We start from the raw sequence: 20,074 nt of genomic DNA, 5'->3' as shown, positions 1-20,074 counted from the left end.
CCGACGGTTCTACTCGGTATTCGTTCCGCCTGGAAAGAAGACCTCGGCGCTACCTCAGCGGAATTAGTTTATGGCGAGCCATTAAGATTACCGGGAGAGTTCTTGTCTTCGCATTCAGCGGAAGGCACAGGAAATGCTTCCGATTTTACTAATAGACTACGCAACCATTTTTCTAAATTGAGTCCCTCTAATGCATCACGCCATTCCGTTAATCGTACATTCGTTTTCAAAGATCTTAGCAGTTCAACACATGTTTTCATCCGAACAGATTCAGCCAAAACTATTTTACAACCCGCTTATGAAGGTCCATACGCCGTAGTGCGCCGAGGCGAAAAAACATTTACAATAAACATTAGAGGTAAGGAAATAAATATATCAATTGAAAGGCTAAAGCCTGCTTATATGCTAGCAGAAAACAGACCGGATCCCGTGAGCATAGAAAATCAGCCGGTCACACAAACAAACGTACCTGACAATGCGCCGGTTATACAGCAACGTGTTACGCGTTCAGGTAGACGCGTACGTTTTCCCGAGCGATTTCAAATTACGCGGTAGTACTTAAGGCTTGCGCATTATTATAATAAGTATCATATACCATTTATTTTTTTCCATCACTTTTATGTACTTTCATGTATTTTTAGGTATTACGTATTATATATTAAACTCCATGTAAATTCCTTTTTTTTTCAACTCTGTTCAAATACTGTAATGTAAATCTTAGTTAGGATAACGTATTTTATATAATAGAGTAAATGGTAGTGGTAATGTAGTCGGTCAATTTTTCGTAATTGTGCCAATTACTGGCAGGGGGGTAGTGTGGCGGCCAAGGCACCACATACGCCTTAGCCGTTCGAAGCCGCTACAATGTATGGTTGCACACGAGACGATGGTTGCACACGAGACGATGGTTGCACACGAGACGACCAGAGCCGCGTGAGCCGAAAAGCCGTTGTCGTCGTCTCTGACCGTCTTTTGTTTTTGAAGGCCTCTTGGTACGGTGGCGATGATCGTACCAGAGAGTCGAGCGTAACCCGCACCACGAGTCACGTCGTTGTACGACAGCAACAATAAAATTGTGCGGAACGGAACAGAGCGGAGTCATTATCTTCCCGATCCCACAGAAGAAATTATATAAAATCGCCACGAGTGTAAATTATAACCTAAAACGATTGAAAAGCAACATTGTATAATAATTACTCCAGGTAGATGTTAGTTTCGACGAGAAAATGGCGCCAAGGTAGCATTTAATACTAGTAGCCTAAGCGTGATTGTCTCTGGAACCATAGGGTGTGATTACTGGAGCTTGTTTCCCGTTCATTACGAAAGATTAGGACGTCACTCTCGCCACATCGAATCGCAAGATTAATTAACTCCTTCCTACACCCAACCATGGAGCCAATAAATAAATTAATAGCGATAGAATATATAAAATATCAATTTCCATATCAATTTAACAATAATAAGGGCTAGAAATTGTAGAGTGAACGTTGCAGAAAAAATTGAGATCAAAGTCTACGCCAATGTCAGAGGGACAATCTTTCTTTCTCCATGCAATACACGAATTAGCTTTTAAAAAACAATGATATGGGAAATAATCCAGCAAAGGGTTAAATTTATAGATTCTTGACATTAATATTCACCCCCTCCTCTGAACTATTTATTTAAAAAAGAATTTCCCCGTTAGATTTTGGGATAAATAAACTAATAGTGACATAATATAATAAAATATCAGTTTCCACATAAATTTAACAGTAATAAAGGCCAGAAATTGTAGGGAAAACGTTGCAGAAAGAATTGAGATCAAAATCTACGCCACTGCTAAAGGGACAATCTTTCTTTCTTCATGCAATACACGAATTAGCTTTTTAAAAACAACGATATGGGGAACAATCCAGAAAAGGGTTAAATTTATAGATTCTTGACATTAATATTCACTCCTTCGAATTATTTATTTAAAAAAGAGTTTAATAAATTAATAGTGACATAATATATAAAATATCAATTTTCATATAAATTTAACAGTATTACTAATATTTTAGTGGAATGTAATTAGATTTATTTGTATCGTTTCGCTGAGTTAAATTTGCATCTGCGGTTGGTCGACAGGTGTCATGTCGGAACTTCGTGGACCACCGTTTATCTTTCATCTCCCTTATCGCCCATTCAACTTGCTCGAGGACTGCAGAAGTTCCACTCGTTGGCGGAAGTGAACGCGTTTCTAGATACAGTTCATCGGTTCGACGAATATAGTGGAAGAATTCGTACTTGAAACGGTGCATTTATCATTCCATGAGTCACGAAATTTTTAGATAAGACTGCTGGAATCGGTGTAAATACGGCCTTTTCTAAGCGTGGTAAAATATACATAGGTTTCTTTCTAATACAATTGTCAACACAGCTACTAAAGTCAACTACAAAAGCAAAAGTTGATAAATGTTTCTTTCTAATAAAATTGTCAACTACAAATACAAAAATCAACATAAGTTTCTTTCTAATACCAAAAGTTAACAAATGTTTCTTTCTAATACAATTGTAAACTACAAATACAAAAATCAACAAAAGATTCTTTCTAATACAATTGTCAACACAACTACTAAAGTCAACTACAAATACCAAAAGTTGATAAATGTTTCTTTCTAATACAATTGTCAACTACAAATACAAAAAACAACAAAAGATTCTTTCTAATACAATTGTCAACACAACTACTAAACTCAACTACAAATACAAAAATCAACAAAAGATTCTTTCTAATACACTTGTCAACACAACTACTAAAGTCAACTACAAATACCAAAAATTAACAAAAATTTCTTTCTAATAAAATTGTCAACTACAAATACAAAAAACAACATAAGTTTCTTTCTAACATAATAAATATTATATCTAATAAAATTGAAATAAAAATTATTTGATTTGTTCGTCCCACAATGGAATCTATTTTTATTTCAAACGAAGGTATTATCAGTGATTTGATGGAAGTTGAAATCGCAGTTGAGTTTAGCTATTATAATATTCTTGTAAACGATTTGCGTAATGTGTCGAATTGCGAAATTCCGTTCGTGACTCGCCAACGCGTGAATAATTTCAATGCTACATTGTCTGTCGTCGCATTTCCTCGAGAATGCCGTTGGTGAATTATGTCGACGCGCTAAGTAACCCATCACAGACGATTACGCGCGATTCTGTTATCAGTCTGGCCCTTGAATCTTCGTTTATTGCAGACGCTAACGGCGACATCAAACGGCGGAGAAAAAAGAAGCCCCGATTGAGGGAATTATGCAGGCTGACCACAACAGTTTGACCCAATACTTACCTCTTTTCACTGCAAAATATATTAAAATTACGCTTTTTAACATTTAGATAACTGGTGAATTTTTTTCTATAGTTATATAATTCTATAAAATTATTCTACGTACGAAATAAATTTTTGTTTTTAATGTTTGTTAATTTTCGTCTGGAATACTTCAGGTCCATTTGGATAAATAATATTATTTTTAAACAAATTTAATATTATTAATTTTAATTTTTAAAAATTATTAATAAATAAAAAAATAATTATAATTTTGGTGAAATAAAAATGTAACTTAAATTTATTTATTAAATTTGATTATTATTACAAATAAAATATTGCAAAAATTCAGTGAGAAGTCTTGTATTGTTAAATAAAGTAAAATTTAGATTTTGGTCAAGATGGCCGCCATTCGAGGATTAAAATAAATTTATTCCATTACTTATTCCACTAAAAATGATTGTTTCTCATTAAATTATAAACATCTGTACCACTCATAGTGTAATAATTGCTATTTCAATGACTGGATAACCTCAAAAATATTTTTGAATCTCAACAGACAAACAATGGCGATAAAATTGAAAAAATTCAGTGAGAAAGCTTGTAAACTAAAATAAAATTCAGATTCTGATCAAAATGGCCGCCATTCGAGGGTTAAAATAAAATTTCATCGCTTATTCCACTAAAAATTTATTGTTTCTCATTAAATTATAAACATCATAGTGTAATAATTGCTATTTCAATGACTGGGATAACCTCAAAAATATTTTCGAATCTCAACAGACTAATAATGGCGATAAAATTGCAAAAATTCATTAACAAAGCTTGTGAAATAAAATAAATTCAGATTCTGATCAAGATGGCCGCCATTTGAGGGTTAAAATAAATTTATTCCATCTAGTAATAGTGTAATAATTGTTATTGCAATGACTGGAATAACCTCAAAAATATTTTCGAATCTCAACAGTCTAACAATGGCGATAAAATGTAAATTGGCGTGACCCTAACCGAGTCTAGCCTAACCGGGACGAGCGGAAGGATCGAATCTCATGCTCGACGAAGAAATTTCAGCTGCATCGTTTGCGTGATCTTCGTGGCGTGGTAAATTACACGGTCTCCGGCCCCCTTGATCGGCGTCTTAAACGACCGGTTATTTCGATCATTATACTTTTACGTTTCAATTATACGAGCCGGTGTCAGCGAGCGTACGATACTCTAACCACAAAAAAAATGTCTGTATCACAAGGACTTTTTCATTCGACGTTGTTGTCGCTCGTTAATGGCTCTCATTGGCCACTCTGTACGTCCGGCCGCCGCGGCCTAACCTAATCACGAATTTCGCTCGCGCGGGAAAATTGCTTCGCCCCGGGAAAGCGCAAATGAGCTTCAAACTTTTTCATTACGTTCGCGGATTAAAAAACTATAAAACAATCATTGAATTTTCCGAGAACATTCATTTTTTAAACTAAATTCTTAAAAACTATACTGAATTCGTTTAGTCTAATTTCGATTAAGGGATGAAAATAATTATTTTTCTTCGAGTTCCACGTTAGAAAATGCAATATTCTAATTAATAAAAATTTACATTTTTTCACATTCACATTGCAGTCTAGAAACTAATCCAATAAATAAAACTGATCGTTCTTGATCGATTAAAGGGTAAATAAATTATTGAACGAGGTCTCCCAAAATTCTAAAATTAAATAATTAGAAAATTATTGTTAATCTGCTATAAAATTTTATATAGACACTGTTAGAGGTCGAAGTACTATTGCTAAATAGAAATGGTTTGTTTGCATGCGTGGCGGAGGAAGATGGACACCGCCGGACCGATCGTTCGCGAGAAATCGGAGTCGCTGTTCCGCTTCTTTCGTATCGACGGACACCCAGGCGACCTCCAGCGACAATTAAACAATTATCGTGTCCTCCCCTCGTTTGTTACACCGCTCTGGCTTTGTGGACAAGCTAGGCCCGTTCATTATGTAAAACCACGTACACTCATAGACGGTACGCAGATAATCATAGCGCGGTAATTATCCACTTGACGGCTGGTAATCGTCGACCGTTCGAGGTTCGTCGCGATCTTGACATTCTGACGGATCGGCCTCGATTCACGAGGGTTTCCTCGAACTATCTTGCGACATTGCTCCGATTCCATGCACGCAACGAGGGCGTCTTCGTGGTGGAACTCGGATGCAAATTCTATTCATGAATTTCTACCATATTTTTTTAAATTTGTTGGCTGATATCTGTGATTTTGATGCAACAGATTTTTGAATGTCAATAATAAAATTAATGGAACAGAATTATAGAAGAAACATACAACAGTGTCTAAATAAGCTACTTTTCATTGATTTTTATTAATATTTCATCTGTAATTAAAGCTTTTTAAATTTTTATTCATACGTTATATTTTTTAAAAATTGTAGAATGATATCTATGATTTTAATGCAACAGATTTTTGGATATTAATAGTAAAATTAATGCAACAAAATTTGAAACATACTCGAATTTTTTTCTCGAAACTGGGTAGGATTTCGGGGATATGAGTATTCACAAGAAATGATTGCAATTTACCCCTGCGACTGAAAATAATTTTTTCAGAACGATTTGAAATTTTCTAATTTCGCCCAAAAATTTAGGCACCTACTCGAATTTTTTTCTCGAAACTGAGTAGGATTTCGGGGATATGTCTATTCACCAAAAATGATTGTAATTGACCCCTGTAACTAAAAATAATTTTTGTAGAATGATTTGAAATTTTGTTTTTTCGCCGAAAAATTTGTCCAAGATTTTTCAAATTTCTTTTATTGCAACTTTATTATTTTCCTTTAGATGTGCATTCTATTCAATTTGTGCAGTTTAATCGATCTTAAATATTTCATTTAATGTTCGTTAACACCTTTGCAAACTAATATCTAACCTCAAACTACGATTTGAAGCGATTATCATCTTTTTCCTCGTTTTACCTCGCGCCTTCCGCGTCGAATGAATTTTCTCATTATAGTAGAACGTCGATTATCCAAACTGGAGAGGAGGCGGACTCGCTTCCGGTAATGGATTTCCCGGGATAACGATCGAAAATTTGCAACTGTGTAACGAAATAGGCGATAAAGTAATTTTTAAATAACGCGTGTCCAACAATTATGCAAAACAGAAAATTAATGATTGTTAGACACAATCTAAGCTTCTTATTCCCTCCAGTAAGTAACATTTGAATCAATTCACTTTTCAAAAATTGCTCCATTTAAAGAAAGAAATAAATCCCCCTTGGAGGATTCAATTTTATCTCATTTTTTGTTTAAACTTGGAAGTAAACTGCATCCTGTCCCAGTTTCTACGAAATCGTACCCTATTTGTCAACCATAAGTCTAGATTTTCTTCCATCCACCTATACATCAGCATGATATATCATATGTCATGCTTGTTGCCAACTTCTGTCTCGTATCTTCGTTTTTCACAACTGTAGACTTGGATCGAGTCTAAGACCCATAAATTACATTATTGAATACCATATTTGCTAAAAAAAAATTATTAAATAATTGTAAAATTAATTATTCATCCTTCAATTTTATATAGAATTTATTTTTTTATTTACAGTAGGAGCAATGGACCACGTAAATTTTGAACAATTATTATTTATAAAAAGTTAAAAAAGTGTTCCTAAATACCTATTATCAATACTTATATACAATACTGGAAATTGAAAATAAATAAATGAAAAGCTAAATTAAAATTTATTTGATAGAACTGCAGTGTTTTAAAAATTAACATTTTATTTATTTTTTTCTAATTTTGCAAGCTTCTTTATTTCCAAAAAAGCTATTTAATAATAGAGAAAACTCAATTTTTAAGTGGATATTATAAATTGACTATAGCAATATCTTGAAATGATATACAATGAAATTCTTCAGAAATAGTCTTATATGATCCAAAAAAGCTATTTAATAATAGAGAAAACTCAATTTTTAAGTGGATATTATAAATTGACTATAGCAATATCTTGAAATGATATACAATGAAATTCTTCAGAAATAGTCTTATATGATCCAAAAAAGCTATTTAATAATAGAGAAAACTCAATTTTTAAGTGGATATTATGAATTGACTATAGCAATATCTTCAAATGATATACAATGAAATTCTTCAGAACATGTCATTGGCCATGAATAATTTTACGAAGCTTTATTACGACGGATGCAACTGCGCCGTACACCGAACGAGCTCGTTTTCGCGTAATAATCGCGTCTACGATTACGAGACGTCAACGGGGATTACCCGTAACGCGGCGACAGTAATTCCCGCGCGTCGGGGATCGAACGATCCTCTCGAAAATCGCGCTCGAGCCTCGGCGTTCGATTCCTTCTGCTAATCGTTCGCTCGTTAGTAGCGTCGGGACGGACAACAGGCGTTTCATTGTGGGCCCGGATGTCGCGCGTTGTCACCTACGCTCATTGTGCCGCGAAAATGACCCGTCAGCTCGGAATACAATCCAGAAAAAGCTGAAGCTCCGTGAGCTTTGGATCGACGAGAGGAATCCCCAATTTGACGCGCGATTGTTCCTATATCGACTCGCGTTGAGGGTCTCGAAGCACCGTGTAAAATATGCAGACTTACGAGTGGTCGGGAGACGATTTTTCGTGAGTCATTTGTTTCATTAATTCGACAATTTTCCTATTTTGGGGGGATATTTATTTATTTTTAATTTAGTTGTGTGCGCTAGTTACTTTTGCGGTATGCTTTTATTTTAAAATGGCTGCTATTATTAAAAAAGAATTTTTTAGTATTTTTTAATCATCTAAGTGGCTACTATCATTAAAAAAGAATTTTTTAGCATTTTTTAATCATCTAAGTGGCTACTATCATTAAAAAAGAATTTTTTAGTATTTTTTAATCATCTATAATTGGGGGTTAACTGAGAGTCGAATCAAGTGAAATAGGAACGTGAATTGCGTGGGAAGAATAGTCGATTGGATGGATTTAGAAGGATTTAATTATAAACTATTCAATTCAAAGCACGCCGAGATTAGCTTTTATCTTCCACTTAGGCTAAGTTCAACGTGGATTAAAAATCTCGACCAATTGAGCGTCACGACATCTAACGTTTCGAAGAGTACGATTCTAGTAACTAGATCAGCCTGTAAAAAAAGTCACTAGAAATTTTATTCCATGATACGAATTTTCACCAAATTAATTCTGTTATATTTAATACTATCTCTGGTGGAATCTATAAAATAAATTCTATTACCGCCATTTTGTTTCTAATAAACGATTCTAAAGAAATAGTTAGAACTAAAATTCCTTTAAATTTGGGTATCGACGATGTGTATATAAATATTTGAGATATAATGGAGGCTTTCTATAATATTAAAAACTAATTAAGCATTCAGTTAACCTAAAAATATGATCAAAAGGAGCCATTAATAGAACGGTATAATTGCATTTGGAAAGTGAATTGATGCTTTTGTGGTACAAAATTGTACAGAAAGTGTTCCTCTACGACTTCCCTTTTCGTTTTTCCCTGAGCCTGACCCAGTTATGGCGATTATTCCGTTATAGTGAAACAATCCGCAGCCCTCTTTAGAATTCATTTGTATCAGCAATCTAAATATGTCAAGGGCTATCTAGGAATCGAACAACGACACTTACTATTCTACCTGCGCTGCTTAGGGATTGTTTCACGTTCGATAGGTAATTAAACGCTTACAAACTATTCATCGGGATACTCCATTTCTCGATGCAAATATGGTTGCCATCGATTTTTCGTTTTAGCAACGAGGCTCGCGTTGCAAACGCGACCATAATTTATGCTCCTGGCGTACAATATTATGAACATAATTAACGCAGTTAAGGGGATCCCCTGGGAAAGTTCACTCGCTTCCTGAACTTCTAAACAATACGGTACAATGTTCTTTGTATCTAGATTTCAAGTAAACAATAGTTCCAAACTCTGTTTACAAAATTACTTGTGCTCATACAGTGCTTTTGGTTTCTTTTTTCCATGTTATAACTCGTTGCGTTACTCGAGAAGCTAGAAAACTTTCGACACAGTAAAAAGCAACAAAATGGCGGCCAGAATTAACGCAGTTAATGGATCTAAAGTAACCAAACATAGTCTTTCTATAAAATTTGCGTTCATACGATGCTTTTGATTTCTTTTTATCCAAGCTATAACACGTTGCATTAGTCTAGAAGCTAAAAAACTCTCGACACAATAAAAAGCAACAAAATGGCGAACAGAATTAACGCAGTTAATGGATCTGAAGTGACCAAACATAGTCTTTCTATAAAATTTGCGTTCATACGATGCTTTTGGTTTCATTTTATCCAAGCTATAACACATTACATTATTCTAGAAGCTAGAAAACTTTCGACACCGTAAAAAGCAACAAAATGGCGGCCAGAATTAACGCAGTTAATGGATCTGAAGTAACCAAACATAGTCTTTCTATAAAATTTGCGTTCATACGATGCTTTTGGTTTCTTTTTATCCAAGCTATAGCACGTCACATTACTCGAGAAGCTAAAAAACTTTTGACACAGTGAAAAGCAACAAAATGGCGTCCAGTATTTCTGAAGTAACCAAACATAGTCTTTCTATATAAAATTTGCGTTCATACGATGCTTTTGGTTTCTTTTTATCCAAGCTATATCACGTTACATTATTCTGGAATCTAGAAAACTTTCGACACAGTAAAAAGCAACAAAATGGCGACCATAATTTCTGAAGTAACCAAACATAGTGTTTCTATAAAATTTGCATTCTTTTGATCACTTTTTATCCACGTTATAACACGTTGCATTATTCTAGAAGCTAAAAAACTTTCGACAGAGTGAAAAGTAACAAAATGGCGGCCAGTAGGGTCGACAAACGGCGCAAACAAAGCGCTTCCCGTCGCGGAAGTTTAATTATTATAAAATCGCGTGCTCGTAGCCGAGCTATCAAGGAAGGTCGCGAATTATTCCGCGATCCCACGCGCGTATTCCTCGCTGAAAGACGAGAAAACGTCGGGGGAAGCCGTTCTCGCCGGGTCACTTCGTCGGGAAGAATCGCGCTCGAAGCCACGCGTCCGCCGAAAAAGATCATTGTGTTTGTTTCACGTGTTCGTTCGATTTATTTTTTAGACCGTGGATGCAGCCGGGTATTGGACGTGGAGGTGGCGCGGCCCACGCAGGTGGGACAGGTGACGACGAGGCTCCGAAAGATCCCGGTGCTCGGATCACTCATCAGTCTTACACCGAGAAAGACTACGAAGGTATCGATATTTCATCCGCTTGCGTCGATTGGCCCCAAAAAAAAACTAGCTAACTCACTTTCTGAACGACCAATTACAATCTCAGAACCGGACAAAAATTTCAAGATGGCGGCTGGAGTACTATTCGAGTCATTGGAGCCATTTTGTATTGATTTTTTAAATCTTGAATATTTCTTGATTATTTATTTCTTGAGTTATCAATTAGTAACAATGTTAAATCTGGGTCAATTTTGACCCGGAGTCTGAATTTTTTTTATTATCATGGATTTATTTTTGAAAGCTCGTTCCATAATATTGTTAGAATCACTTTTAATATTAACCAAGCTCCATTATTACTATGATTGACGAAAGATTCAGATTGATAATTAGCTAATGGACGACAGGAAGTTGGGTTAGGATCTGGAATTGGTGTTCGTCGTTCCTAGGCAGAAATTTGCCCGAGTTTGAACGCAGCCACGCGTGCTTCTCGCTGATCTTTGATCCGTTTAGACGGAAGTTACCGCCCACGACCGAAACCTCCTTACAGCTTCTTCTTAGCGATTTAATCGCTGGTAATGCCCGTTCGCGCGTAGGTCAGCCGGATACACGGATCGGGCTTCCCCTGTTTGCACACAGAGCTCGACGCGCCGCGACGGTGCTTCGAAAATCGTTAGCCCGTTCAGCAACGTTCGCGATCCTCGTCTGGATCCGAGGTCACCTGTCCCGGTGTGCGATCTTGAACCGTCGACGATACGAATCGATCGATTACATTCGAGGCAGGGTTCTGGTTTCTGATTTCTTGGACTGTAAAGCAAAGCACCCTCGAAAACGCCCGTTTAACATCATTTCCTAATACTCAAACCACCTATAGTATCAGAATTTTTAAGATGATTGAGAAGTATAGGTTAGCTTCTGATAAAAAGATTGATGCAAACATTTAAATCTTCGTAATTCATAAATATTTGTTCATAGTAATCTAAAACAGGACGCTGCAGAGAGGTTAATAACTCCTACTCCTATATTTTCACCCACGTGTATCCTTCTTCGTCTCCTTTAACGAAAACACCCGATTATACCCGAGCTTTCCCGATGGGTCTACACGACGATTCTGGCGCGCGATTTGAAATACGTGAATAGATATAAAGAAACGTAACAGAGAAATTGAGATCAGAAATTGTGTCAGTATAGAAAATGGCAGTCTTTGACAGGGAAAAGTTTGAATTTTGAATAGACAATAAATGAAACCATGTGCATACATTTTCTGAACATTTATCAACACAGCCAAATGTGATCTGATTACATTTGCCACGATACGATTATAGATAATTATCGTTTAACTGTCGCGTAATCGCAATCGTAAATCTTTACGTGACATTTAATTATCGTGTGATTGCATGTAATCGTATCGTGGCAAACGCAATCAGATTACTTTATTCATTGATTAGTATTCCTCCAGAACATGCGATTACTAAAGCGAGGAACATTTGTAATCCAAGGAAACTAGAACCCTGCCTCGAGATAATAGTAATGCTTTTATCCTACTTGCTCGACACTAGAATTCAAAGACTATGATATAATTGAACGACAGATCTCTTCGTCGACGTCATTTCATCGACACCTACGTCGCGTGTCCGCTGACATTTTACTCCAACAAAATGGCGTCGACCATTTCAATCCGATAGCAGCACCACGAACGTGTCATTGTCTCGATATTATAATTGAGACGATGTTACTTTTTCCTTGTTTATACCATGTGACTCAAATGTGAGGTGTTTTAAGTTTCGGAGAGCAGTTATTCGAAGGGTTGGATAAAAGGTTAAGAACCGCTGCCGCGGACGACGATGCTCGAGCGACATAGAGAGGATCGCGAGTCGATTTTTATTATCGATAATCGTAGGAACTAATGGAACGTCGATTCGAGAGTCACTGACGCGAGGCCCCTTTCATCTGCTTCCAGGTCACAGGGCGCACACCGTGTACGTGGGCGTGCATCTGCCCGGCGAAAGGAGACATCGTCGTCACCACAAGCACCATCATTCCCAACGTCAGTCGTACACCACCGACAAGGAGAATAATGTCGACAACGACAGGCCCAGTAAGTTCGTTCGCCCTCTATTTTTTTTCCTTTTTACTTCCTCCTGTCCTTCGATCTTTTCCCGCGTCGCGACCCCCGATCGTCACGGATCGCTTATCAGCCGGGTCTGCGTTTAACCTTTCGCCACGACACAAAATACACCAACTATGGTTCCATATTTTTACGTTGCATACTTTCGCCAAAACTTTACATTTTGTATGGAAGAAAAAGGAAACATAAAAGTCGAGGATTTGAACTTACGAATTTTAGGTTAGAATTATACCATCGGATCTGGGTTTCCCCTATTTTCAGTTTATCTTCTATACAGGGTGGTCGGTCAACCCTGGGGAAAATTGTATTAGGGGATTCTAGAGACCAAAATAAGACGAAAATCAAGAATAGCAATTTGTTGATGGAGGCTTCGTTAAAAAGTTATTAACAGTTATGCCTGTAAGAGTTACGCAAGTTGCGTATCTAAAGGCGCAACTGTTAATAACTTTTTAACGAAGCCTCAATCGAGGAATTGGTATTCTTGATTTTCGTCTTATTTTGGCCACTAGAATCACCCATTAAAATTTTTCCCAGGGGTGGTCGAACACTCTGTAAATTTTCATTGAAAGTTGACATTTTTATGGAAGAAATAAGAAATATTAAAGTGGGAACATAGGACAAATTGAACTTAGAAAGTAATTTGAAATCAATATTTTAAATGATCTTTGACTAAATGTGTCTTTATAGTAATACTGCACTTAACCTATAAAATATCACTTCATTTTTTATAAAAGAGAAAGAAAATATAAAAGTAAGTCTAGGACATATTGAACTTGGGAATTATGAGTTAAACTTTTAAAAGATCTCTGACTAAATGTGCATTCATAGTGATACACTCCACTTATCCTATAAAAATAAAACTAAGTTAATAGTAGCTAGGTTCAATAGAGTGGATCTTCAGTTTATGGCTAGTAACCCAGTTGATGGGACTTGAAGCATCCTATAAAGTAAAGAAAGTCGTGATCTTTGACTAAATACTTATAGCAATACACTTGTTTTATAAAACTAAAATTCTTGTGGTACTAATTTGATGAAGGTTGTATACAGTTTAAAGTGGCTCTTCAGTTTATGGCAAGTAACCCAGTTAATGAGACTTGAAGCTTCCTAAAAAGGGAGAGAAAGTTGTGATCTTTGACTAAATGTGTCTTTATAGTAATACTGCACTTAACCCATAAAATATCCCTTAATTTTTTATAAAAGAGAAAGAAAATATAAAAGTAAGTCTAGGACATATTGAACTTGGGAATTATGAGTTAACTTTTAAAAGATCTCTGACTAAATGTGCACTCATAGTGATACACTCCACTTATCCTATAAAAATAAAACTAATTTGATAGTAGCTAGGTTCAATACAGTGGTTCTTCAGTTTATGGCTAGTAACCCAGTTGATGGGACTTGAAGTATCCTATAAAGCAAAGAAAGTTGTGATCTTTGACTAAATACTTATAGCAATACATTTGTTTTATAAAACTAAAATTCTTGTGGTACTAATTTGATGAAGGTTGTATACAGTTTAAAGTGGCTCTTCAGTTTATGGCAAGTAACCCAGTTGATGAGACTTGAAGCTTCCTAAAAAGGGAGAGAAAGTTGTGATCTTTGACTAAATGTGTCTTTATAGTAATACTGCACTTAACCTATAAAATATCACTTCATTTTTTATAAAAGAGAAAGAAAATATAAAAGTAAGTCTAGGACATATTGAACTTGGGAATTATGAGTTAAACTTTTAAAAGATCTCTGACTAAATGTGCATTCATAGTGATACACTCCATTTATCCTATAAAAATAAAACTAATTTAATAGTAGCTAGGTTCAATAGAGTGGATCTTCAGTTTATGGCTAGTAACCCAGTTGATGGGACTTGAAGCATCCTATGAAGGACAGAAAGTTGTGATCTTTGACTAAATACTTATAGTAATACACTTGTTTTATAAAACTAAGATTCTTGTGGTACTAATTTGATGGAGGTTGAATACAGTTTAAAGTGGTCCTTCAGTTTATGGCTAGTAACCCAGTTGATGAGACTTGAAGCTTCCTAAGAAGGGAGAGAAAGTTGTGATCATTGACTAAATGTGTCTTTATAGTAATACTGCACTTAACCTATAAAATATCCCTTAAATTTTTATAAAAGAGAAAGAAAATATAAAAGTAAGTCTAGGACATATTGAACTTGGGAATTATGAGTTAAACTTTTAAAAGATCTCTGACTAAATGTGCATTCATAGTGATACACTCCATTTATCCTATAAAAATAAAACTAATTTAATAGTAGCTAGGTTCAATACAGTGGATCTTCAGTTTATGGCTAGTAACCCAGTTGATGGGACTTGAAGCATCCTATAAAGCAAAGAAAGTTGTGATCTCTGACTAAATACTCATAGTAATACACTTGTTTTATAAAACTAAGATTCTTGTGGTACTAATTTGATGGAGGTTGAATACAGTTTAAAGTAACTCTTCAGTTTATGGCAAGTAACCCAGTTAATGAGACTTGAAGCTTCCTAAAAAGGGAGAGAAAGTTGTGATCTTTGACTAAATGTGTCTTTATAGTAATACTGCACTTAACCTATAAAATATCCCTTAATTTTTTATAAAAGAGAAAGAAAATATAAAAGTAAGTCTAGGACATATTGAACTTGGGAATTATGAGTTAAACTTTTAAAAGATCTCTGACTAAATGTGCATTCATAGTGATACACTCCATTTATCCTATAAAAATAAAACTAATTTAATAGTAGCTAGGTTCAATAGAGTGGATCTTCAGTTTATGGCTAGTAACCCAGTTGATGGGACTTGAAGCATCCTATGAAGGACAGAAAGTTGTGATCTTTGACTAAATACTTATAGTAATACACTCGTTTTATAAAACTAAAATTCTTGTGGTACTAATTTGATGGAGGTTGAATACAGTTTAAAGTGGTCCTTCAGTTTATGGCTAGTAACCCAGTTGATGAGACTTGAAGCTTCCTAAGAAGGGAGAGAAAGTTGTGATCATTGACTAAATGTGTCTTTATAGTAATACTGCACTTAACCTATAAAATATCCCTTAAATTTTTATAAAAGAGAAAGAAAATATAAAAGTAAGTCTAGGACATATTGAACTTGGGAATTATGAGTTAAACTTTTAAAAGATCTCTGACTAAATGTGCATTCATAGTGATACACTCCATTTATCCTATAAAAATAAAACTAATTTAATAGTAGCTAGGTTCAATACAGTGGATCTTCAGTTTATGGCTAGTAACCCAGTTGATGGGACTTGAAGCATCCTATAAAGCAAAGAAAGTTGTGATCTCTGACTAAATACTCATAGTAATACACTTGTTTTATAAAACTAAGATTCTTGTGGTACTAATTTGATGGAGGTTGAATACAGTTTAAAGTAACTCTTCAGTTTATGGCAAGTAACCCAGTTAATGAGACTTGAAGCTTCCTAAAAAGGGAGAGAAAGTTGTGATCTTTGACTAAATGTGTCTTTATAGTAATACTGCACTTAACCTATAAAATATCCCTTAATTTTTTATAAAAGAGAAAGAAAATATAAAAGTAAGTCTAGGACATATTGAACTTGGGAATTATGAGTTAAACTTTTAAAAGATCTCTGACTAAATGTGCATTCATAGTGATACACTCCATTTATCCTATAAAAATAAAACTAATTTAATAGTAGCTAGGTTCAATAGAGTGGATCTTCAGTTTATGGCTAGTAACCCAGTTGATGGGACTTGAAGCATCCTATGAAGGACAGAAAGTTGTGATCTTTGACTAAATACTTATAGTAATACACTCGTTTTATAAAACTAAAATTCTTGTGGTACTAATTTGATGGAGGTTGAATACAGTTTAAAGTGGTCCTTCAGTTTATGGCTAGTAACCCAGTTGATGAGACTTGAAACTTCCTAAGAAGGGAGAGAAAGTTGTGATCATTGACTAAATGTGTCTTTATAGTAATACTGCACTTAACCTATAAAATATCACTTAATTTTTTATAAAAGAGAAAGAAAATATAAAAGTAAGTCTAGGACATATTGAACTTGGGAATTATGAGTTAAACTTTTAAAAGATCTCTGACTAAATGTGCATTCATAGTGATACACTCCACTTATCCTATAAAAATAAAACTAATTTGATAGTAGCTAGGTTCAATACAGTGGATCTTCAGTTTATGGCTAGTAACCCAGTTGATGGGACTTGAAGCATCCTATGAAGGACAGAAGGTTGTGATCTTTGACTAAATACTTATAGTAATACACTCGTTTTATAAAACTAAAATTCTTGTGGTACTAATTTGATGGAGGTTGAATACAGTTTAAAGTGGTCCTTCAGTTTATGGCTAGTAACCCAGTTGATGAGACTTGAAGCTTCCTAAGAAGGGAGAGAAAGTTGTGATCATTGACTAAATGTGTCTTTATAGTAATACTGCACTTAACCTATAAAATATCACTTAATTTTTTATAAAAGAGAAAGAAAATATAAAAGTAAGTCTAGGACATATTGAACTTGGGAATTATGAGTTAAACTTTTAAAAGATCTCTGACTAAATGTGCATTCATAGTGATACACTCCACTTATCCTATAAAAATAAAACTAATTTGATAGTAGCTACGTTCAATACAGTGGATCTTCAGTTTATGGCTAGTAACCCAGTTGATGGGACTTGAAGCATCCTATAAAATAAAAAAAGTTGTAATCTTTGACTAAATACCTATAGTAATACACTTGTTTTATAAAACTAAAATTCTTGTGGTACTAATTTGATGGAGGTTGAATACAGTTTAAAGTGTCCCTTCAGTTTATGGTGAATAACCCAGTTGATGAGATACGAAACTCCCTATAAAAGAAAGTTGTATGCTTCGTCCACGATCTTTGCTCTTTTAGATAAATAGTAAATCACTGTCGTGGAGGATCCACGCCCATTCTGGACACCGATCGATCCAGTTTAACGCGTCGGGTGGCCGAAAACCGATGCAATCTCGTTTCGTTGACACCGGGAACACAAAGTGTCGGTGTCCGGGGGCTCCTTTATCAGATGTTTCCCTTTTAATAGCGCCGTTCGGAGTGACGTTCCTCTCGAATCGATTGCGTCCGCGAATAGAAACCAGAGGCAAACGTGTCTTCTGGGTCACGAGTTTTCGGGGATCGAGTGCATTGGCGCCTCGACATCGATATCCCAAAAAAAAAGTGCACAAAATATTAGCAAAGAGGGGAAAATCTCAATGTAAATTATAATTTGTCGATTTTTAAATATACCAAATACCTCTTCAGCAATTATTGAATTGATCTTACATTTAATTTATTTATATTAATTCTTTCTCTCAACTCGGGGATTTTATAAATTTTTAATTGGTTATTGAACGTTCAAGTTAAATTATACCGGCCTCGTTTGGTGACCCTTGACCTTTCATCTTGTTATGATGCAGTTCTAGCGGGTAATGCCTTTTTGTTTTTATTTAGTACAGTAAATAAATCTTTTAAATATGAACAATGGTTTTTAATATCTCCACGGAAATATGTATTTAATCATCGTGTGTTTCATTACTTTATTCCTCGAATAGAAACAAAATGGCGAGATTCGCGTAAATGAAATCTGTGTTTCATAAAAATGGCGTCGATAACCTCGTTTTACAAAAATGGCGCCGCGATTTAACGAGCCTTAAGCACCGTTAGGAGGTTTAATAATTCTCATGAGGCGCCTAAAACCTTCAACCTTGTCCGACAGAAGCCTTCCAGAGCCTCGAGGGAGAGAATATGAAATAAGGACGTATCGATTTTCATCTCGAACAGGCCTACGACGCCTCGAGGGCTGTTAAATCGCGATCTCCGAAAGATTTATTCCCATCTCGAGGGAACATTGTCGCAGATAAGAAACCATCCAAACTGCTCAGAACATGACACTTCCTCCGCGATACATTATATTTTGGTTCAACCATTTTACCTTAAACATTACCACTTGCACGGAAAATTAACCTCCAAACAAAGTTAACCTCCAAAAAATACTGAGATAAAAAGATCACTAAAAAATAATTGTGAAATTATTAATTGGAGCGGGGAAGGGCAACCTCCTTAAAATGTATTTAATTATACTGTAAAATCACTCTATTTAAAAGAAAAGTACTTTTTTAATACATTTAATGGAAGGTGTTTCCCCTTCAATTTCCCTTTCAAAATATTAAAACTAGAAGTGGGTATCTTTGATCGAAAAATCGATTTTCCCTGCCAGGGGAATCCCCTTCAATTTTTATAAATAAATCTATTCACTTATTTCATTCCAATTCTGCAAATGTTTATGGTAAAATGGTATTGGGGTTTCTCCAAAGTAATTTTTCAATTTTTACTACGACTTTTTATAAATAAATTTATTTACTTGTTTTCATCTATAATATATATTTTACTCTTGTAAAGTGATTGAAAATCTGGGATGGTAGCAATTTACAAATTGGCCCTCGACGAGAATGTGTTCCACGGTGGCTGTTCTAAAGAAACTGTGTCCCTTTTCTAATGGAAACGACAGTCCACGTTCCCATTAGCAGCATCGGAGTCGTCGAACCGAGTACCACAGGACGCGAGTACAAACGTTCCACAGTGTGTTGCACTTTGTGGCGCTATCGAGCGGTGTGTGGCACCGAGCCAACCACTTGTCAGGACTTATCCGGCTGTTCACCCTACTTCTGGCACACCGGGTACCGGAGGGTGACCGATATCGAATCCCACCAAGGGTTTTCAAGCTCTCCCATTCCGGGGGTGGGAGTCAACCACCTTTGTGTCCCTTAAATTTCATCTGTTCCAATTTAAACGTATGGAAAAATCACCTAAATACATCCTACCTCTGATAGATTTGCTAATTTATGGCACTTGGGTCTACAAATATCCACAGATATCATTTATTTACATGGTTGCATCTTTCAGTGATGTACTATGCAAAGATCAGAAGTTTCCAACTAGTGTGCTTGGCAACTTTTGATCTTTGAACAGTAGATATCTTTAAAATGAAGATTAAATATCCTACCTCTGATAGATTTGCTAATTTATGGCACTTGGGTCTAGAAATATCCACAGATATCATTTATTTACATGGTTGCATCTTTCAGTGCTGTACTATGCAAAGATCAGAAGTTGCCAACGAGTGTACTTGGCAACTTTTGATCTTTGAACAGTAGAGTTCTTTAAAATAAACATTAAATATCCTACCCCTGATAGATTTGCTAATTTATAGCACTTGGGTCTACAAATATCCACAGATATCATTTATTTACATGGTTGCATCTTTCAGTGATGTACTGTGCAAAGATCAGAAGTTGCCAACTAGTGTATTAGGCAACTTTTGATCTTTGAACAGTAGATATCTTTAAAATGAACATTAAATGTCCTACCTCTGATAGATTTGCTAATTTATGGCACTTGGGTCTACAAATATCCACAGAT

At 35.4% G+C, this 20,074-nt stretch overlaps 1 protein-coding gene across 9 annotated transcripts in view; it reads left to right on the top strand.

The window, feature by feature from the left end:
- LOC122399821 (sodium bicarbonate cotransporter 3) overlaps nt 1-20,074 on the top strand; it is a 56,881-nt gene that overhangs the window by 12,079 nt on the left and 24,728 nt on the right. For 5 of the 9 annotated variants that reach the window (XR_006259294.1, XM_043400805.1, XM_043400807.1 and 2 more), the window contains exons 1-3: nt 7,571-7,932; nt 10,418-10,548; nt 12,485-12,622. Coding sequence is in view for 6 of the 9 variants with exons in the window: in XM_043400805.1 (XP_043256740.1) it covers nt 7,898-7,932; nt 10,418-10,548; nt 12,485-12,622 (304 nt within the window). In the remaining 3 variants the exon portion in view is untranslated. Of the gene's footprint in view, nt 1-7,570; nt 7,933-10,417; nt 10,549-12,484; nt 12,623-20,074 lie in introns of those variants that run through there. The other 4 variants (XM_043400802.1, XM_043400803.1, XM_043400809.1 and 1 more) reach the window with 2 other exon arrangements.

The sequence above is a fragment of the Colletes gigas genome, unplaced genomic scaffold (assembly GCF_013123115.1).
Source record: "Colletes gigas isolate AHSC1104 unplaced genomic scaffold, ASM1312311v1 Colletes_gigas_Sc00015, whole genome shotgun sequence".
In the NCBI taxonomy this organism is placed as follows: domain Eukaryota; kingdom Metazoa; phylum Arthropoda; class Insecta; order Hymenoptera; family Colletidae; genus Colletes; species Colletes gigas.
The sequence above is the reverse complement of the archived record's forward strand: the minus strand, read 5'-3'. Positions and strand labels throughout refer to the sequence as shown.